This window comes from Eublepharis macularius, chromosome 1 (genome assembly GCF_028583425.1).
Source record: "Eublepharis macularius isolate TG4126 chromosome 1, MPM_Emac_v1.0, whole genome shotgun sequence".
NCBI classification, from domain to species: domain Eukaryota; kingdom Metazoa; phylum Chordata; class Lepidosauria; order Squamata; family Eublepharidae; genus Eublepharis; species Eublepharis macularius.
In genome coordinates this window covers 183,495,990-183,518,537 of record NC_072790.1, presented here as the reverse complement: position 1 = coordinate 183,518,537, position 22,548 = coordinate 183,495,990, and the positions used below count along the sequence as shown (strand labels likewise).

At 43.5% G+C, this 22,548-nt stretch overlaps 1 protein-coding gene across 1 annotated transcript in view; it reads left to right on the top strand.

Moving 5' to 3' along the window:
* Positions 1-21,469, top strand: part of FBXO28 (F-box protein 28) — a 38,610-nt gene extending 17,141 nt beyond the window's left edge. Inside the window, exons 2-5 of the mRNA XM_054995373.1 lie at positions 14,390-14,499; positions 15,602-15,740; positions 16,614-16,809; positions 19,109-21,469. Coding sequence (XP_054851348.1) covers positions 14,390-14,499; positions 15,602-15,740; positions 16,614-16,809; positions 19,109-19,503 — 840 coding nt within the window. The 3' untranslated portion in view covers positions 19,504-21,469. The remainder of the gene's footprint in view (positions 1-14,389; positions 14,500-15,601; positions 15,741-16,613; positions 16,810-19,108) is intronic.
* The last annotated feature ends 1,079 nt before the right edge of the window (positions 21,470-22,548 follow it).

The following is a 22,548-nucleotide window of genomic DNA, read 5'->3' as shown; positions in this document are numbered from 1 at the left end:
GCAGAGCTGACGCTCCTAGGGCACTAGGACCCAGCTGCTGCTGAGGCCAGCAGAGAGAGACATGGAAATGCTGTGGCGGCTGCCAAATTGAGAAAAGTCCCATAGGGGTCCAAAATGGCGGAGGCCTCACAGAACGTGCCAAAATGGTGAGTAGAGCCAGAATCCTCCTGTGGAGAGAGAGATGACTCTCTGTGAAGCGGGTGGGGGGGGCCTTCTGTAGAGCGAAGTAGCCCCGAGCCTCACAGAGCGGTGGTGAATTGGGTGGCTAAGCGACGGGGCTTAAAGTTGGCTGTTAGTCGCTTCATTCCCTGTTAACACTGTGAGCTCTATAGGCGGCTAGGAAAGCGGGCCAGTCCCCCCAACCCTGGGTCCCTGGTTGTCTGACATAGGGGGACTTAACAGCTCCAAACACCCTGCTATTAATTAATACCTGCCCTTCTCGCTTTCACTTTTAGGTGGGAAGAATTTTGGCGGGAATGACATCTAACGCTGGCCTATTAGAAGTGAAAGCATCCGAGTCAACGCCTTGTGGTATGGACTCCCCAAGCTCTCCACAATCTACCCAGGAAGAAAGCCAGGGAAGTAATTACCCTGACCTATCTGGGCCAGAAGCCAAAACAAATATCCTAGCATGTCTGCAAACTCAGATTTAAAAAGGGCTTGACAATGCAATGAGAGATCTTAGGGAGTAAATGGCACCACAAAGGAAGGAAAGCCAACAACTAAGCACTTCTAAAGGAAAAAGGCCTGCAAAAGGCACTGCCCATTCCAAACCCAAAAGGATAAGGGTGGAGAGGTGGGCGGTAGGGGACTCCAGTGATTCAGAAGAGTCCCAGTGGGGTTCAGAAACATCGCCCCAAACCTCAGGGAGTGAGGAAGGTGAATTGTCAGACGAAGAAGAGACAGAAGTGGGCCAAATACAAACCAGGCTTTTCCCACCAGAAGTGTATTCTAAGCTGCTTGCAAAGGTACTGAGAACCTTGGAAATTTCTCAAACTAATACAGGGAAAGAGGTTGCAGGGCCATCCTACCCCCAGGGTTTGGAGAGGGCTTTACCAATTGGTGTTCAACAAATTCTATTCCCTAACACTTAACGATACAAAAAAGATAAAACTCCCCGTAGTGGACCACCCAGTTACTAACCTGGCAACAACGTCGGTCCTACCTATGTATGCAGAAGGCATGCCAAAGGACCCTTCTGACAAAAAGATAGAGCAGGCACTGCGCAGGAACTTTGAAGCATCGCCAGCATCCTTGAGATCTTCAGCCACTGGTTCACTGTTTGCCAGAGCAGCTTATACTTGGGCTTCTGACCTAGCAGCAGCAGCAGGTAGAGAGGTCCCAAAGGAAATCAAAAATGAAATTAAGAAAATAGCCCTTGCAGCAGCTTTTGCAGCAGATGCTACTCTGGATTCTTTCCAAATGTCATCTAGAGCTATGGGGTTTAACGTAATGGCATGACGAAATATGTGCCTGAGAAACTGGGATGTAGATCGTCCAGCTGATAATAATGTGGCAGCAACCCTCTTCATGGGCACCAAGTTGTTTGGAGAAGCCTTAGATAAATATCTAGTGGAAGATGCAGAAAAGAAAAGAGTTCTGCCATCAAAGAAAAAGGACTTGTGGTTCAAAAGCAAGCACTCCTACAAAAGGTCCCCAAGGCAGGGTACTGATAGACCCTTCAAGAACTGATGGCAAGCCAAAACAAGAAATGATAACAGGTCCTTCGCCTTTAGAAAATCAACCTCTCAATCAAAAGGGCAAAAGAAAAGAAGCCAAGCCTGACTATTTGTGCCACTGGGCAACCAGATAGATCGGAGGACGTCCACAGGACTTTGCAACCCAGTGGAATTGGACGGTTTCGGACAGGTGGGTACTAGAAACAGTATCTAAGAGCTATTCCTTGGAATTCAGAATGTTACCAAAACGGCATTTTATCCAAGTGTTCAGGAACCCATCACACCAAAAACATCTGAAAATAAAAGAGGCCATTGGACACCTACTCAAGTTAAGGGCGATAGGCGGAATCCCTTTTACGAATGGATAAATAATAAATGTACAGAATAGAATCCAACATGATGGCAATAATGCGTGAAATATCAGAACTTACAGTTGTAAATTCTATTGAGATTAATTAGAAGCCTTGGATAATTATAATGTTGATTTAAGCACGCCTACTGAAACTGTACTGAATTGTACTGAAATCTTTATTGCTCCTTTTATCTTATATCTGTTTTCTTTATTTGAAAAATAATAAAAAATATAATAAAAAACAGATAAGGGCAATAGAACCGGTACCAACACAGCACAGGAAACAGAGTGTGTACTCAATTTTCTTCATTGTACCAAAGAGAAATAGGGATGCTGGTGCCATCTTGAACCTAAAATGGTAGTATCTCCACATAACATCCAGGAAGTTCAAGATGGTGACTATGAAGTCCACTATGGGGGCCATACAGCAAGGAGACTTTCTAGCCTCCATAGATCTGTCAGAAGCCTACCTACACATTCCTATCAGAATTACACACTGGAAATACCTATTTCGCTTATAACGGGAAACACTGTCAGTACAGGGCCCTTTTGTTTGGCCTAAAGTCGTCGCCAAGGGTGTTCACAAAAGTGCTAGTAACTCTAATAGCTTTCCTCCGAGTCCAAGGAATAGCCCTATCACCTTATCTGGACAATATCTTAATAAAGGCCTTGTCCCTGATATCAGCTCAGGAGGCAGTGTTGACGACTGTAGACTGCCTAGAGAAGCACGGTTTCATTATCAACCAACAGAAGAGCATTCTTACTCTAACACAAAGGATAACCCATTTAGGGATGATAGTGGACACAATTCTGTACAAAGCTTTTGTGTCCCCGGAGAGGCAATAGAAGATCAGTATGCTGATAAGATCCATCCAAAATGAGAAGCTGGTAGATGCAATTGGTCAAACTGCTAGGGATGATGGTTTTGTGTCAGGATATATTGCAGTGGTCCAGGTTCCACAAGAGACCTTTGCAGAAGTTTCTGCGACCCTACCAATGGATCATTACACACAGATGGAGCAAAGTAGTGGAGATTCCACAGGATTTGTCCAGAGAGCTGAACTGGCGGAAGGAAACAAACAGGTTTACGGAAGGGTCACCACTCAGAGATCCGAAGAGAATAATGATGACGGCAGACGAGAGTCTGACAGGATGGAGAGTGCACAGGAGACACAGGATAGCCCAGGGAGTATGGCATGCCAAGGAGAAGGGATGCAGCATAAACTTGCTGGAGCTAAGAGCCATAAATAATGGTCTCTGGGAACTACAGGATTGTTTGAGAGAGAACCCTGTCATGGTGCAAACAGACAATATGACGGCAAAGGCGTACATAAACAAACACTTACTAGGGAGCCGTTTGAGCTAATGGCAGCATGTCCCCTTAAAGAGCTGACCCTTAAAACAGTTTTCCTGGTGGGGCTAACCTCAGCGAGGCAAGTGTCAGAAATTGGGGCCCTATCAGTAAACAAGGATTTGTGTATTTTTCATCACGATAAGGTAGTTTTAAGGACATGCCCTACCTTTATTCCAAAGGTCAATTCGTCTTTTCATAGGGGGGAGGACATAATTCTGCCTTCCTTCTACACTAACCCAAAACATGAAAAGGAGAAGGAGTGGCACAGGTTGGATGTGAGAAGAGCTTTGAGCCACTATCTAGAGAGAACCAAACATATACGCAAAGTGGAGAATATGTTTATTTCCTTCAGACAAAGATCATTAGGTGAGAAAGTTACATCGTCTACAATAAGTAGATGGATTAGGGAGTGCATCAGTTTAGCGTACAAAGTCAGAAAGGTATCACTGCCGGCGGGAATTACTGCCCACTCCTTGAGAGGAATAGCCACTTCAGCATTGTATAGATCCTTCCCGTCGTTAGAAAAAATATGTAGGGCTGCAATGTGGAAGTCTGTACACACATTCACTAAATATTATAGAATAGATCAGATGGCATCAGTTGAGGCAGCCTTTGAAAGGAGAGTGCTACAGAATGTTCTAGAAACATAGGAGCTAGAATGTCCATCTGAGGGCACAGTGCTAGACGTATATCCCGAGAGTCAGGACTGACCCACTCCAGGACCACAGGAGAATGGAAGATTTGTATTCACTTAACTGTGAAGCTTCCTTTCTCAGTGGTCCAGGAGTGGGTCAGTCCAAAATCCCACCCAGTTATATATTTTTTAAAAAGGACATAACAATAATAATTATATGTCATTAGCTACTGGTTTCTGTTATGGAGTTACATGTTAGCAGTTATTCTCTTAGTGTTCTAGTTATGTGAAACAGGACATGGAAAGCCTAGAAAGAGAATCAAAGGGAATCTTGGGGGCTTGGAAAGGAACTGGAGAGCCTGGGAGCCCCTCCCCCTCAGGATTGCAAGTTTGTCCGACCCTGTGCGAGAGGAGGAGGAGGAGCTACCCCAAGAGTCAGGACTGACCCACTCCCGGACCACTGAGAAAGGAAGCTTCACGGTAAGTGAATACAAATCTTCCATTGTGTCATGAGCATGCCAGAAGGCAAGATTGATTGAGTAGAGTGCTCTTTGTGAAAGGCTTTTTCTGCAGCCAACCTGATTTATGGAACTCCTCCATACCTGGTTAGGTCAAGAGGCAGACTATCTGTGAACTCCAGAGAAACTTCTGTTTTCCCTCTACGGTAGAGGACATCTTGATGGGTGATTCCCACCCACCATTCAGGGAGGCACAAATCTTTCTACTTCTTGTCTTTCTCGTGGGAGTCACTCTTCTCAGTTCCTTTCCTGCCTCAACAGAGAGAGCAGCTTCAGTTGAGCACTACCTCACCTATTACTTTTCCTTTCTCTCCTTTTTCAACCTTCCTTTGCCTCTAGATTCTAATCTATGCTATTCCTCTCGTCACGTCCTAAATCTCTGCTAATCTTTCTCCTCGTGCATCTTCAAGAAGGAATAGCGGGAAGTCTTCTTTCTTCTTTTGGCCACAGCGGCCATCTTGCAGCAAGACCCTACAAACTTACAAAGTGCCCTTCTCCATCATGCTGGAATAGAGAACCATGAGGAAGTGATGGCTCCTCTCCAAAGCAGAGTTAGAATCTCCCCTCACCGCCATTCCCAGCTATAACTCCAGAGACATTTGCATAGACTATGAGGAGACCGCAGTGATTGCCATCACCTGCATGAAAAGACCAAAAAGACCGGAAGCACAAAAGTGCCGAAGAAAGGCGCCGTACCTTCCTAGTCAAAGAAAGCATGGCAGCCATATTTGGCCTTGCTGAAAATTGCAATGCTACTAACTAACCAGGAGGCAGCTGTGTACTGGTTGACCTCCAAGCTGACCTCCACTCTAAGGCAATCATTATCGTTTATCCATTCCAAGGCGACAGACTATTCGGAGATGCTCTCGAAAAAGCGATGCCCACGACACTGAATCACAATGATAGGAGAGCCTTCTGGAATTACTCCTTTGTTCCCAAAGAGTGCTAGCAAGATTCAATAAAGACAGCAGAAGATCACACTGGGGCACCTCTAAACAACCCTTCAGAAGAGGACCACTATGCAGTTGCTTCAGCAAGCAATTCTCAAATAGAAACAACAAACCAGCTCTCGACAACAAAGCAATAAAAGGATGACTATGAACCAATTTGAGGTGGGAGACATCTTCTGCACTTTCAAGAAAAATGGATCAATTCCCAAACAGACAGTCACCAGAGGATACTCCATAGAATTCGCCAAAATCCCACCAGAACACTTTCTCGTCTCCCCCCTTCACAAGAATCCAGAAAAACTCCACAGAACACATGCCGCCATCCAACATCTTCTTAGCATTCAGACCATAGAGCCTGTCCCTACTACAGAAAGGGACAAGGAGTATACTCCGTCTTCTTCATGGTGCCCAAAAAGAACAGAGACTGGAGGGCGATATTAAACCTGAAGTTTCTCAACAAATTCCTCAAATTGAGACACATCAGAATGGAGATGCTGAGATCCATCACAGAATCTCTGATGCCAGAGGAATACTTTACCTCATTGGATCTGAAGGAAGAGTATTTACACATTCTGATTTTTCTCAGACACAGAAGTTTCCTCTGGTTCTGTGTAGGAGGACTCCACTTGCAGTTCAGAGCACTTCCGTTCAGCCTTTCCACAGCACCAGGGGTCTTCACGAAGATCTTGATTCATCCAGTCATAAAATTGAGGGAGCAAGAAATTCATGTGCATCCCTATCTGGATGACTTATTGATCAGGTCACGCTCTGAGACCAAGGCACAGCACAATACAGAAATAAGCTATCAGATGCCTTCAAGCATATGTTTTATTTATTTATTTATTTATTTGATTTATACCCTGCCCTCCCCACAAATGGGCTCAGGGTGGCTCACAACATCCATAAAATACAATAATCATAAAACTATAAAATCAGTAACAGCCTGAAGACAGTCATTAAAATAATCTAGCTGCCTTATCCATAGGCCACTTAAATAAACAGTCAGGAGTCCGTATATAGGCCATACATATGGGCACAACACATTGCCAAGGGCAGTCCCAGAAAAAGTTGTGGTCTTAGGTGGAAGAGAAGAGACACCTGCTGGTCCTCAGCCAAAGGCCTGGCCGAACATCTCCATTTTAAAGGCTCTGCGGAACTATAACAGGTCCCGCAGGACCCGGATCTCCAGTGGGAGAGCGTTCTACCAGGCCGGGGCCAGGGCAGAGAAAGCCTGGCCTTGGTTGAGGGCAGATGGATGTCCTTCAGGCCAAGGACCATCAGGAGTTGCTTGTCTGCAGAGCGCAACACCTTGCAGGGGACGTAATGGGAGAGGCGGTCCCGCAGGCATGCAGGTCCCAGTCCGTGAAGGGCTTTAAACACCAAGACCTTGCATTGGATCCGGAACTCCACTGGGAGCCAGTGCAGCTGGCACAGCACAGGATGAATTGGCATGCTGCTGCGTTCTGGACCAGCTGTAACTTCCGGGTCAGGCCCAAAGGCAGCCCAGCGTAGAGTGAGTTGTACTAGTCTATCCTGGAGATGACCATTGCATGGATTACTGTAGCCAAGTCCTAGGGCAAAAGATAGGGCGCCAGTTGCCTGGCCTATCGAAGATGAAAAAAGGCAGATCTGCAACAGTCGTGACCTGGGCCTCCATTGAAAGTGTGGCATCCAAGGTCATGCACAGGCTCCTCACTATCAATGAAGGTTTCAGTTGTACCCCATCAAGGGTTGGGAGTCGGCTCCCCAGCTCCATCACCCCATGACCCAGACATAGAACCACCATCTTCAGGGGTCAATTGCAGGTGACTCTGATGTAACCATGCCGTCACAGCCTCAAGACCCTTGATCAAGGAATTCAGAGCAAGATTAGACTGGCCGTCCATCAACAGATAGAGCTGGGTGTTATCCACAGACTGGTGACAACCCAGCCCAAAGCTGCGAACTACCTGGGTGAAGGGGCGAATATAGATGTAAATAGCATCAGGGAAAGAATCACTCCCTGAGGGATGCCCCATACCAAAGAATGGCGGGCGAGTTTCTTAATTTTCAGAAGAGCTCCTTACAACCCAATCAAAGATTAGAACATCTGGGAGTCATTCTAGACACAACATGCAAATGCATTTCCCTGACCAAACGAGCAAAGAAAATGAAGGTAATGTCACAAATGGTCATCAAAGTCACGTCCTCTTCCTCGATGACATTCGCAAAACTGATGGGACTACTTCTCTTGAGCATCAATGCTGTCCGTTCGGGTCCACTTCATACAAGGCCATTACAGTAACTTCTGAGACTCTTCCAATTACAGATTATGGACAGGAAAGATCTTTTCATTCAGGTAAAATCCAGTCTTGTATGATGGACCAGAATACCCAACCTCCTACACAGGAAGCAATATTGCAGTGAGGTACCAAAGCAGATCTTCACAGATACCAGCCTGTCTGGATGCAGAGCAATATTGGAAGGTTTGTCAGTGCAGAACCAATGGTCCAACAGAGTAACAAGCCTCCTCATCATTTTGCTGGAACTTCTGGTGATCCATCTGGCTCTACTACACTTCACCTTGCAGATAGTAGAGCATCATATTCTAAACATAACAGACAACTTGTCAAGCAAAACTTACCTCAACAAACAAAGGGTATCCAGATCTATGGTATTACACAAAGAGGCATCCAGGATCTTAGCATGAGCAGAGAAGAATCTGGCATCCGTCAAGGCAGAACAAATCAAGGGATTGATGCATATTCAGGCGAACTGGCTTAACACAGAGACCATTCAAGAGTGGGAATGGTCTTTGAAGAAAGATCTGTTCCAGTTCGTTATATCATGCCTCAGACTTCCCCTGGTGGATCTATTGCGTCATCAAGCATCAAGTGGACAGCTACTACACCATCTCAAGGCCAAAGCAACCGGCGCATTGATACCCCAATGGCCAAGTGGTCTCGGACACATTGAAACCCCAATGACCAAGTGAGCTACCCCAATGGCCAAGTTCCCTTCCCCCATCCCAGTTCTGACAAAGTTAATCAGGAAGATCAAAGAACAGAAAGCAGAAATCATAGCAGTAGCATCCTACTGCCCCCAGTAACCATGGTTCTCTGCTCTCCAGCAACTGCCAACGCTCCTGCCACTAACCCTTCCAGTATCTCTGGACTTGCTTCTAGAAGGCCTAGTTTGGCATCCTCATCCAGAATGGCTACTTTTAACCACCTGGAGATCGAGCAGAACTACTTCTTACAATTAAGCTGTTCTGAGGAAGTAACTGGCATGTTACTAAACTCTAGGAGACAGTCCACTAACAGAATATATAATGCATCATGGAAAGCCTTCACCAGGTGGTGCAGAAAAAAAGGGGCTAATATCCTGAAACCCAAGATGAGATCTATTCTGTCCTTTCTACAAGACATGCAAGCAGTCTCAAATCCTTGACTCTAAGATGACAGGTTGCAACCCTAATGATAGTGCTGCGCCTATCCTGGCACCCTTACATGTGTCACTTCCTCAAGTGCACCACACTGAAAGTTCTGCCACAAATTCACAGATTCCCAACTTGAAAATAGCATACCATACCGTCTGCTGTAACCAGACATCCCTTCGAACCTATCAAGGAAGTTCCTCTTAAGTGGCTGAGGATGAAAACCCTGCTGCAGTCACATCTGCAAGAAGAGTATCAGAACTAGACGCACTTGCGGTTATTTCTGAATTATACGTTTCCATAAAGACAGAGTAGTTTTGAGAACAGATCCTACTTTCATGCTTAAAGTGAACTCATTCTTCTACAGATCCTAGGAAATAGGTCTACCATCATTCTGTCTGAATCCTTCTCATCCTAAGTAAAAGTTGTGGCATACTCTGGACATAAATGTGCACTATAAAAACAGTCGTCTGCAGAACAGAACACGTCAGGAAAACTACTTCCTTATTTATATCTATATGCTCACCAAATAAAGGAATAATCATGTCAAAATAGGCCATCAGCAGTACCCTCAAAACTTGCATTATAGAAGCGTACAGAATTCAAAAGCTAGATATACCAGCTGGGATTACTGCTCATTCAATTCAAAGCGCTGTGACCATCACAGCTTTTGCTAGACACGCTACAGTTGAAGAGGTCTGCAAGGCACCCACCGGGTTGTCCATTTCCCCATTTGTAAGACACTACCTATGACTGAGCTGATGCAGCATTTAGCAGAGAATTACAACACTTTCTACAGACAGAAAATGATGCCACCCTGAAAATAAGGACACTGTTTTGGGAGGTCCCATCAAGAATGTGTTTCATCTCAGAGGGAGAACGGACCATTGGCTGCTCACAGTGAAGTGTCCTTCTCTGAGGAAAGGAGGACATCTTGTCCCTCTTGAAGTCATCATTCTTCTCTCTGTCTAACAAATTCACTTCCCTTAACTTGACATTACTCACCTTTCTCTTTGTTATTAAATTCTGGAGCACTGTGTTACATAGTTTATGACATAACTGCTTTCGGAGTTGCCAGAACTGCAAAGAAGGGTGATTCCTACTAGGAAGGTAGGAAGTAGAAAAATTTGATCCTGTATCCCTGAATTGAGGGTGGGAATCACCCATCAAGATGTCCTCTTTTCCTCTGAAGAGAAGGATCCTTCATGGAGAGTATCCAATGGTCCAATTCAGTTTGCTCTTCTAAAAGGCATTTATTTAGCTGCATGCCTGCCTGGCTAAAAACATTTTCTCACTCCTTAGGGTTGTCTCAGTCCCAAAGTCAGGAGCTGTCTGTTCCAGTGAAGAACCCTTGGCTGTCAGCCGCTGGGAACCTTCTGTTTAGGTCTACCTCTAAAGGCTAACACAGTGACAAAGAACACTCAGTTCTATGTTGGTTGGTCCCTCCAGAGCATGGCAATTTCTGCCTGCTGTTACCAGATTACAAAGGCTGTTGTGGTGTCAAATCAGCCTTGATTCTATTGACTTGCTACACTCAGCTAATAGTTAACTCTGTGGCTAACACAAGAAGAGGGGCTCCACTTCTCCCTCTTGGCAGCGAACATGTGTATTTTCGGAGCAGAGGCATAGCTTCCTCTTGCCATTTCATGCCTCTTCTTACGGACCTCAGAACCAATTTGTAGCATTTTGAAGGCAAACCTGTTCATCCCCTCCTCTTGGTTCCATGACCAACTTTTGGAACCATCAATGAAGCTATATTCTGAAGTTCCTGGACTGTTTTTCCTCCCAGTAGGGTGTTAGTCCTCCTCTAAGCCCAATTATTTTGAAGATAGTTTTTCCTGATGGTTCTGTATATGTTTGCACAGTCTTTGCCCACACTCCTTTCTTCCTGGGCACTGCCTCTTACTCTCCAAGGTTCTCAGCCTCTTTTCTAATTCTGGGAGAGAGTTCTTATTTTCTCCTGGATTAATGAGGGCTGTAAGTTATTCACCTGGAATTCCTCTCTTGCAATTTTTCTTTTAAATTGCTAAGTAGCAGATCATGATGATCCTTTTTAACCTCCCCTTTTTGAGGGAGCATGACATACTTCTTTGACTCTATCTGAGAGGATAATAGACGTTTGGGTGGTAGATAGCCTTAATATAGAATTTTGGCCAATGTCATAATCTCTGTGTATTACTACTTCTAACTATTCTTGTTGTTTCTTCAGAGGCATTCATGGCTGTGGTTTGCTATTCTGGCTAAGGATACTTGGGAGGAGACTTCTACCTTGAGCATGAATTGTCCAGTTCAGATAGGCAGGCTCAGCATAGAAAGAATAGGCTCACTATCCTCTCTAAAGGGGCCATGTCTTCTGCCCCTCCTCCTTAAGATGTAGTGACTCATGGATGGTTCACAGGGGTTGCATGTAGAAGATGCCTCTGTCTTTCATAGCAGTTCACTGTTCAGTTTTTTTCTGGCTATCAACATCCACTTTTTCACTGCTGACTCTTACACCACTCCTTAGGTTATAGCAAAGAGTCCGGCTTTGATTGTTTAATTTTGCCTATCTGTTGGATCCCATGTTCTGTGACCATTTCTCTTCTTTATTGGATTTTGAAGGACATACATGACCCTGGGGAAGGGCACTGTGGCAGCATGGCCAGGCCCCTGGTTTCATCCTTTCATAGAGGCCTGAGTCATTCAACTTGTTTATAAGTGGTGTTTTTGCACTGCAATGTGTTTTCTTGGATTAATCCAAACGGGTATAATCTCTTGTTAACTTTTTGCTTGTTGCATATCCCTGTTGCTCTTCCTTTATAAAACTGATTATACTATATAGTGCTTCAAATTCTAGAGTGAATGTATTGTGGACTCTAGCTATGTCTTACTGTGACGGACTTAGCTTCAAATGCTGGGATTGCCGAACAGTAAAGAGGGGAGGATGATGTGGGTAGCCTGAAATGGCAGTTGGTGATGGAATGTTGAGAGGTTGACAGTTGGAGTAAACTCCCCTCACTGGAGTGAGGGGGGAGTTGGAGTCTGGCTTCTGACCAGAGAGGGTCAGCCAGAGAGTCCTCTGTGGAAAGAAGGAAGGGGAAGGTGTACCCTTTAAGGAAAAATCAGTATGTTCATGAAGCACTTGTAGTCCTTGGACTAAAGTGGGAAAGACAGCACTAACTTCTGCATAGACACAAGAGATCTTGGAATTGTAGTGTGCCAAGGAAGTGGGTAGAAAGGACTCTCTCCTTCGAATCAGGAACAGAGTTATAGCTGGGGCATAACTATAACGCCTGCCCAGTATCTAAAAACGGTTTGACTCAGTGGAGTGGACCCTAAGGTCTGGAGAAGAGGGGAAGTCGTGCTGTGTGTGTGTGATAAAAGAGGAGCACCTAACTTGTAAAGGAGTGCCAACCTCAGAAAGAACATACTGTAACAACTTTAAGTCTGATAACACCAACATCTCTCATACGAGCCAGCAGCTTAAGAACCATACCAAGTGTTTTGTGCCTCACACCAGTGAAGTATTCTGTTCAAAAACCTCTAAATTACTTCAGTTGTAAACACCTGCCTACATGCCTTCTTACATTTCCTCCTTGTAAATAAACCTTCTGTTTCATTTTGAATCACCACAAGCCTTGTGTGCCAGTTTCTCTTTAAGGGAAGCACAAACCCCTGGTCTTTTCCCTACTTGGACTTGGCTGGGTAACCATTCCACTTATATGTTCCTAAGGGTGGGACAAGAAAGAAAGTTGAAGCTAAATCTCAACCACACTACTAAAGGCTTCTCAGCCCAGTATTCAGCTTCATAGTCTTAGAGAGAAGTTTTACCTCAGGGTAGGGAAAGGTCAGCCCAGGCCTGAGTTAGACAAGGGTTTGTGACATATAAATTGGTGGCAGCTGCGTGATCCAAATAGCACACCCACAACAAGTTGTTCCCACCACAAAACAACATCTTGCTGTTTTTATTTACTAGGGACCCTATACAGCTTTGTATTTGTCATTCAGGCTCCAGGAAGGGACTGTCAATGTCACTATTTACACACAACTTCCCCTACTGACTTGGTACATGTTTTTCCATTCTGTCTTTCCATTCTGTCTTCCATTCTGTGGATGCATGTTTTTTACCTGTCTCAGTTCATTCCACTATGGCCTGTCTTTCCCTGCATCATTTCTGCAGTGCATTTTTGTTGGGACATTGCTAGAATAGACCCCTGTCCCTTTGTGACGCTTCTTAAGGGGTGTCTGTATAGGAATCTAAACAGTTTCAACCATGGATGGCTATTTATTTGTATACTTTATTGTGGGTGATGGACAGTTTTTGACAATCATTCTGTGCTATAACTTAGCCCAAGTTGCTTGTCCTTTCCAAGTGCATGCATACTCTACCAGGTCCCGGACTACCTCATTGCAAGCTAGCTTCTCTATGAAGGTCATTTTCTTATACCTACACCATGCATTACACAATAGATAACTGATGCTACAAAAGAGGCATCATTGAGTTAAGACTAAATTATAGTCTTTGTTTTGATGAGAGTATCACACTCTCCATCCAACAAAGGGATAAGTTACTTGCTAGTCACTCATGTGGGACTGTATGTAACCATGATGATGAAAACATAGTTGCACTTTCCTGTAACTGTTGTTCTTCAAGTGGTCACCCATGCAGTTACACAACCTTCCCTCCTGCCCTGCTGTGAGCTCTCCTTGTAGTTCTACTGGTACCATGATGTTGACCTCTCCCGCAGTGACATCAGGGAACTGATGATACTGCTCCCACCCCCTCCTTGTGCTTGGAAGAAGGTAGGGAACTCTGTGCAGAGAGGGGGTGGGGAGCACACAAATAGTTTTAGGAGCTCTAGAAGTTTCTTCTATAGCAGGCCTTCATATTTGCAGTACCCATGTGTGACTGCACTGGTAACCACTCATCAAACTGGTGACCACTCAGTGAACAGGCAAGTGCAACCAAGATTCTTTGTTCTAAAGTTTCCAAAACATGAGGAATACCAGATGTGGGAAGAGTAAATGTACAAGGAACTTTTGTATAGTGTATTGATTTATCTGTCTTCCTACAATAAGGAAAAATGAGAAATTCCTTAAAGGAGCTGTATAATTGTGTTTTTGTGTTGCACTTAAATTGTGGTTTTTCTTATAGCTTTTAATTTTTTGATCTCTCCATATGGAGGAACAGATGCATGCTGTGTATGTTGGAAGTCCTAGTTCTTTGAAAGATTTTGGCAAGAAACTAACAGTGATATCACTTGAGACTATATTTTGAACTGCAGTGTACCTTCCCTAAAAATATGGAACAAGATGAAGATGTGAGCATTGTGCACTCAAAGACTCGAAAAGAAAAAGGCTGATACGTTTCTCTTTGTAGCTGTAATTGTGCCACAGTGCAAAGGAGAAATAATGTTTAACATTAGCTGTTCAGTAATAAAAGTGACCTTGGTTTATTAAGTAGTTAAAGAGATCTTAAGCTTTTTGTGTTTTGTATTTTCAATGTAGGTATGTAAGCGAATGGACTTGGTTTGCCAGAGAATGCTGAATCAGGGATTTCTGAAAGTGGAAAGATACCATAACTTGTGCCAGAAACAAGTTAAAGCACAGCTTCCAAGGTATGCACCCACCACTCTGTGCAAACAGTTTTCAAAAGAAAAGCTGCTTGCCATAGCTTATGAAACAAGTATTTGAAGGTCAGCAATTTAAAGGTCTCATTGTCTTTTGCCAGAAGGATTTATGGCAATGGTAAAATCAGTTCCTAATAGATCAGCAGGAATGGTGTTGCCATGGTATTGATCCACCTACTACTACTTATGTCCTGTCATTGCTGTGCATCTCTATCCCTAGAATAATTTTGTGGGTAGAGAGAGAGGGTCTTTTTCCCCTCTGCTTGAGCCTGTCTTTCTGCTTTGCCTTTGGAGAAGATACAAGGACAATATGCTATAGTATTGCTTGAGATCATGAACTGCATTATCTATATTTTATGCATATGAAGATTGTACTAGCCATAGTGTGCAGCATGAACAGTAAAATAATGTTTGTATACACATAGAGAGGACTACATGTAGATTGCAGAAGCAACCAGAAGCTTCTAGTTCTCTCTTTTAATATGCAGTGCCAAACCATAACGTAGATGGATTTGAGTCTAGCAGCACCTTAGAGACCAACAAGATTTTCAGGGTATAGGCTTTCAAGAGTCATAGTTCCCTTCTTCAGATACTGTATCTGAAGAACAGAGCTTTAATTCTCAAAAGCTTATACCCTGAAAATCTTGTTGGTCTCTAAGGTGCCACGGGACTGAAATCCTGCTGTTCTACGGCAAACCAACACAGCTGCTTAACCTGAAACCATTACATAGTATCTGAATCACGCCTGAGTGTCAGAACTGGACTTTCCATAGTAAATTCTGTGTTTTAAAAGGAAACTCCTCCTAGATAGGCGTGCTGGAAGAGCCTACCTCTTTTTAATAGCACATTTGGGAGAAATTTCAAACTTAAGCCAAAGCTCTGCTGCTAATTCAGTTGTAGCAGTTAAAAGCTGGATTTTTGTGCAAGAATGATATAAAAAGATTTGGTCATTTTACTTCAGTTTCCATAATGAATATCAGTGCTGAAGTCAGTCTTTGCAGAGAGCTGAACCCCAAATAAGCCTCATTCTGTAAGAACAGAAGATTCTCTTTGCCTATGTAGCTTAATTTTTTCCCGCCTTTTTTTTTAGACGGGAATCAGAAAGGAGAAATCATTCACTAGCTCGCCATGCAGACATTCTTGCTGCTGTAGAAACAAGGCTGTCATTGCTGAATATGACATTCATGAAGTATGTGGATTCTAACCTCTGCTGCTTTATACCTGGGAAGGTAAAGTACAAAAAAGTTTAATATTGCAAAGTGTGGCAAAATAAGATTAACTTCTTAAATTTTCAGTGCTAAGAATAATTCTGTGGGCATCTCTCTAAGGAATGTTAGCTAAACATTGCCATACAAGTGACTGCCGTTCCTTTCTTATAAACTGGCCAACTCTCTTGATAGGATATGCATACTAAAGACTTTATAAAATGCTTTTTAAATCTGGCTAGTTGCCCAGTCCTCAGATTTGCTATTAAAGCAAATAAAACAAGGTATACAGATCTCCTAAAATATTTCCTTAGTAATTTCAAATCACTAATTTAAAAATATTTATTTATTTAAAATGTTTATTCGCTGCCTTTCCACTTCATGGAACTCAAGACGGCTTACAATATAAATTGAACAAGCATAAAAATATATTAAAACACCGTTTAAAATCATAATTTGATTTGACCAATACATAAAAAATGGCTAAACGTGCTATTCTGGATAAAACAGTCTTCAGCTATTTCCTGAGATTGAGAGTGGGGGGGCCAGGCACATTTTCTGAGGACATTGTTCCATAATCATGGGGCTGCCATTGAAGAGGCCTTCTCTCATGTACCCACCAACTGAGCTGCTTTGGTTGATGGGACAATCTGGAGTGCCCTCTTCCTGTGATTTTAACCCCCTAGAAGAAATGTCTGGGAGAAGATGGTCCTTCAGATATCTTGATTCCACACCACATAGGGCTATAAAGGATAGAACCATCACCTTGCATTGGTTTTGGGAATAGATCAGTAGCAATGTATTTAAATATTTAAAATATCACTGTATCATTAATTGAGAATCTTACCTCTTACCTCTTGCCACTAGCCATGTCTCACTTTCCCCCCTTTGTTTCAGGTAATTGATGAAATTTATCGTGTGTTAAGGTATGTAAACTCCACCAAAGCTCCTCAGAGAGCCCATGAAGTCCTTCAGGAGTTAAGGGACATTTCATCTATGGCAATGGAATATTTTGATGAGAAGATCGTTCCAATTCTGAAAAGGAAGTTGCCAGGATCAGATGTATCAGGACGTCTTATAGCAGCAGCACCAGGTATATATTTCAGTGGCTTTGAACATTCTCTCTTTGTGCTGCTAAGAAACTGTAACATTCTACTTTCTTGTGATTCCTTGCTTCCTGTTAATTTTAATAGTTGTACACAATTTGGAGGCCAGCAAGGAATCACAGGGAAAACATATTTGGAAAATTGGTCTGTGGATGGGGAAAAGACTGTTCAGGTCCAGAGCTAGATATAGCGTTTCCTGTTCACCTAGCCCCAGACCTTTTCAGTGCAGGGCTACTGCATTATAGCACCTATAGCTCTCACTCTTGAAGCCAGGGCTTAGTGAACAGGAAACCATTCAGCCCCAAGCGTGAGCAGAGAGGAATATGTTTTCCTCTCTTCCAAACCCTATGCTCTGTTGGTCCTATATTCACCCCTTGTTCTTGGCTATTTCAAGTGACAAAAGGGACAGAGTCACTAGCAGCTTAATGTCTGGGGGAGGGGGGAGATGCATTAAAGTAGGACATTGTCACCCATTTGGGAGAAAAACATGCACACTCTGTCCAGACTAGTTTTTTCTGGCCCAGTGGATCAGTGGCATGCAGTTTGTAGGGCTCAGATAGGAAGTTCTTCACCATTATGTCCACTGAAGCCTAGCTTATTTCTCTCGCATTCCCACTATTGGCAACTGCCTTTCCAGTAGTCTTCATCACAATGGCCATCCCAGAAATCAGTGCTGGTTCCAGGTTTGCGGGGCCCTGGGCAGACAGTGCATCCTTCCCCTGGTCATAAGCCCTCCCATTACCTGCATTCACAACCACTTGCATCACCTTCTTGCCTGTTCCCTGCCAGCACTGGCCAGTGCATGCAGCTGGTAGTGCTATTGCTGAAGCCACCAGTACTGCTGACATTCTGCACCACCCACATGTACTTCCCCATCAGTTCTGGGAAGCTGAAAGCATGGGTGGTTGACCATTTGAAAGCAAATGGGAAGTGAAAGGCACACAGACAGCAGGCAGGAGAGGTACAAGGGCAGAGGATCAGCAACTCTCGGCCCCACCAGAAGCTCTGGGCCCCAGCATGTGCCTCATAGTTTGCTGTGTTAAACAAGAATGTGATGGTGAGAGAGTCAGCCACTCCTCATTACTGAATGGTCTAGTATAATGTTAACTTCCAATGCCACCTTGTCCAGAGCACTCTGCTGTTCCACCAGATGATCCAGCATGGCACAGTTGGAGTTGCAGTGGTGTTGATGTCACTGATGAGGCAGTGCTCTAGTATGCTCGTTAGCACCTGCTTCTGGTGCAGCAGATGGGTGACCTTCACACTGTGCAAGAAGTAACTTAGGATATTCTGGCAGGCCTGGAGCAGGCCCTGGAAATCATGGACTTCAGTGTCCGATCTGGTATTCTCTGCATAACCCAAACCAAGCTGGGCCATGCATTTGAGACGCTTAGACTCCACCACCGCCCTAACATTTGCTCCTCCATTCAGCATCCAGGATGCATATCAGTCACCAGGGATGCTCATGGAGACATACCTGCCTACCCATGCCACTAACTGTTTCTGGATGGTGGCAAAAATGTTGGCTGACATGTGTGCCTCGTCCAGTATTGTTACAGAACTAAGTCTGGCAATAGCCTGCCTAGTGGCCCCTCTTACCCTGCCTAGCACTGTTTGCCCCACCCCGGCAGATCTTTGAGTTACCCCCAGGGAGCAGTCAGTGTGAAGTGTATGTGCTGTGACTAATATTTTTTATTTAAGTAAACTCCTATGCTCTAGGATTTTTTTTAAAAAAAAACACCTGGATTTGGGAGCTCCCCCTACATCTGATCCCATTGCCTGAAAGAGCTACATACCACCACCAGTCTTCCTGTTGCCTTGGACACCTGCTAAACGAAAGAAAAACAGGCCTAGGACCCTTAAAATACCAGCCCCATATATCCCCAAATATATTGTTCTGCATACCCAGAAAATACCAATAAGGATACATATTTGGACCAGAAATATCCAAACACACTTCCCTATCAGTAAATGACTACTAATATGACTTGAAACCTCCACTTCCAGATGCAGTAAAGCCTCTGAATACCAGTGCTAGGGGGGGGGCAATATTAGGGGAAGGCCTTGGCCTCTGTGCTCTTCAGGGCAGCTGCTGAAACACAATGCAGGACTAGATGGATTATTTTCTAACTGAACCTGTAAAAAAAAATACAGAAATAGTTGCAGATTTTTGCATATTCATGTCCACTTTACAAAGTTTGATGCTCAGAAACTTAACTTTTAGAGAACAAACTTAAGTGCATTTCAAAATTGGAAGGGTAAAATCAGATCACTCTCTTTCTGCAGTTCCAGGTCCTTCTGCAGCCTTAACAACAATGCAGCTCTTCTCCAAACAAAACCCGTCAAGGCAGGAGGTCACCAAGCTCCAGCAGCAAGTTAAAACCAATGGTGCAGGTGTGACTGTGCTAAGGCGTGAAATTTCAGAGCTTCGCACCAAAGTGCAGGAGCAGCAGAAACAGCTCCAAGACCAAGACCAGAAACTGCTTGAGCAAACCCAAATCATAGGTGAGCAGAATGCCCGACTGGCTGAGCTTGAACGCAAACTGCGAGAGGTTATGGAAAGTGCAGTTGGAACTTCCTCAAGGTCTGCGCCAAGTGAGGAAACTCCTAGGAAGCGGAAGAAAGCTGTTGAATCAATAGGTTCACTTAGGAAGTCAAAACGCCTTCGGAATAATAAATAACTTTGGAATAAATGATACCTCCCAGGAGAATGCACTGCTTTTAGTAGCCCAAGCAGATTGTCTGGTCTGGATACTGAAATTCACAGCACGGTCTCATTTAGGCTGCTGGCTCTTCAGAACACCAATTTTGAACAACAGTTTTCTCTTATTGCTAAGACATTTCCCCTCCGCCCCCTCCCCCCGCAGCTGCTGCCTCCTGCCTCTTCTTCTGTTTGAGTGGGCCGCTCTGTACAGGATTGTGCTAATTTGCCATACATTTGTACTAAGCAGACCTGTTCTATCATGTTCTGAAAAGTTAACTTTTTTTCTGTGGAGGTGATTATTACAGTGAAATTTACGTTTATGCCTCTGTTCCTATACAGGAGTATCTTCTGGTCAAATTAAGCTTGGATTTATTTTAAATTGATAAACAGCAGATGGTCCTGTTCACTTGAAAAGACCCACTTTTTAAAATCTTGTTTTGAAAAAGGTTGACTTTTTTGTTGCAAGTGACCTTTAGAATGTCTAAAAAGTAGTTTATACATGTGAAAGTTGACAAAAGAAGTAAAGATGACTTCTTAAGCTACAGCATTGGCTATATATATTTTTGTAAATTTAGCAAGCAACTGACTTCAGCCTTGATTTCAGAAATGCATACCCTACTTCTAAGCATCTGGAGCCATATTTTAACTTTGCATGGATAGGTGCATGCATTGCCTAGTCAGCTTGCTAAAGCACTTGCCTGGAGTTCCTATTAAATCTGCCTCTTCCAACTTCTGTAGAATGATTTTTGCTTTACTTTGTTCCTTAGCCAGGGCTCTGCCAATGTTTTTAATATCATTATCATTTCTTGTGAAGCCATTTTGTTACTATTTCAGGAGCATATAGAAGCCAGGCTATTTGCTGCTTCTGCTACCTGTAGGTCATAGATACTCTTACCTAAAGCAGGATTTCAGAGGTTGGTTTTCTTGCCTGCAGATTTCTGGTTACACACTACTGATGCTGGTTCAGAGGTCAAAAGACTCTTAGGTGTTTGGGGCAAAGTGATTTGTGTTTTTTATAGTACACAGGCTTGGTGAGGCATGGTTTGACTTTTAAAAGTTTGTGTTCAGGAAAAGGTCTTACTGATATATGGACAGAACTCTCTGTAACAATAATTCTAGTGCTTTTTAAATCCTAAAAAGTAAATTGACTTCAGACAACAAAGCTTTAATTTCTTTTGCACTCCTGTTTTGAAGTTGTAACTGGAAAAGCATGTCTTGCACTGTACAGTCTCTGGATTTGTCACTTTAACAGCCTCCAAGTTGTAGTGTACAGTGATTTATTTTCCCGGGTTGTATGTTTTTTTTAAAAACCTTAACCGACTATTGCTGTCCATTGTTTTAATTTGGTGTTACTAAAAAATGTAGTTCTGTTGCTCAACTGTTACATTTTCTCTCAAACTGCTGTTGCTGCTGCCTTTAGGGTTTTTTTTGATAAAATCAAACTTGGGAACAGAAATTGAATTTGAGTAGTGGCTCAAGAAGCTGCTCTTGAATTGAAAAATTTCTTAAGTACCTTGAATTAAAATGGTAGCTTAATACTCATTTCTCAGTCAAAGATGAACATAAAGCTTTCATTTAGACTGTTCTTTTAAAAAAAACTGTTAATCAGTCATTCAGTTCATGATTGGAGTGTTTCCCATAGAACAAAATACTGCAAATTGATGTCATGAGTTTGAAGTGTTTAATTTTTTTTTATATTCTTGTTTTGCTATCTTAAGGCCTTTTTACTGTGTGTTTTCTTTTAATCGGGAGCAGGCTATTGTATCTTAGCAGTGAGTAAACACTTAATTGTCTCAAGGATAATATAACAGTTGTTAAATCTGTCACTTGAATGTTTCTTATTTTAATGATTCAGTTTTATCCAATCAGAACAACTATAATGCAGGGATAATTGCTTTGCGTGTATTTAGATCTCTTTAAAAAACAATGAGTTTTTTCATTGATTTTTGCTGTTCTGTGCGTTGAAATATCTTGTTTTTATTTTGTTCATGCTCCAGTTCCTTTTCTCTGTGTTAGAGATGTTGAAAAATGGTGGATTCATTCTCTAGAGCAGGGGTTCCCAACCTGTGGCCCGTGGGCCACATGCGGCCCCAAAGCTCTTTCTGTGCAGCCCTCCAACCTGCTTGCTTGTTGCTATCACCCTCAAGGCATTTTCCCTCAGATCCACACTATTCTTCCTGCTTCAAGAGACACCACCTATTGCTGTTCTTCCTGTCCCTTTCTTGCCAAAAACATAATAGCAACATTGTTTCTTCTGGTCTCCATGGTTCCTTCTGCCAGCCTCCTTTTGGTCTTATCCTCCATAATAGCATTTTGGCCATTTTGGGTGCTTTTCTGGCTACCCGTCCTGCTCAGATTTTTGCACTCCCCCTCTCCACGTCTTACCATGTTGAAGGCTATATATGTGTATAAATAAGCTGCGTGAAAGGGTACAGGAGATGTCTTTTGCAAAAAAAGGTGGGAAAGGGACAGTAAAAGGGCTGATATTTTGCAAAAAAAAAAATAGGATACAAAGTTTTTTTCATACTGAACGTTTCTAGAGGCTCCACCCATCAAGGCTCTTCCAAGTGGCTTCCAAGGTTACTGGTGAAGTTGCTGCTGCAGGCAAAAGCATTCTTCCTTCTTCAAGAGCTGGTTGCTCTGACTTTTTGCCTTGCTTGCTTCTGCCTCTCCTCCCCCAACCACTCCAGCTAGGAGTCTTCTCATGCATCTGTGATTGCAGGAGCTGATGTTGTGGCCCCTTGGATTGAGCGGGAAGGAGTACTCCCTTAGCAGGGAAGCTTATGGGATCCCCCTTCCCTCATCTTCCTCTAGCCAAGTTTCCCTCCACCCGGCTGCTCTTTTTCTTCTCACGATTGAGGCTTGGCTGGCAGGCGGTGATGTGTATGTGCTCCCCACATATAATTTGAAGCCAACTTAACAGCATATCTTCTGCTCCAGGTGGGAGGCTGCCCTTTCATTCTGCTCCAGGTGGGAGGCTGCCCTTTCATTCTGTCCTTTTTTGGAGGACCCCCAAAGTATT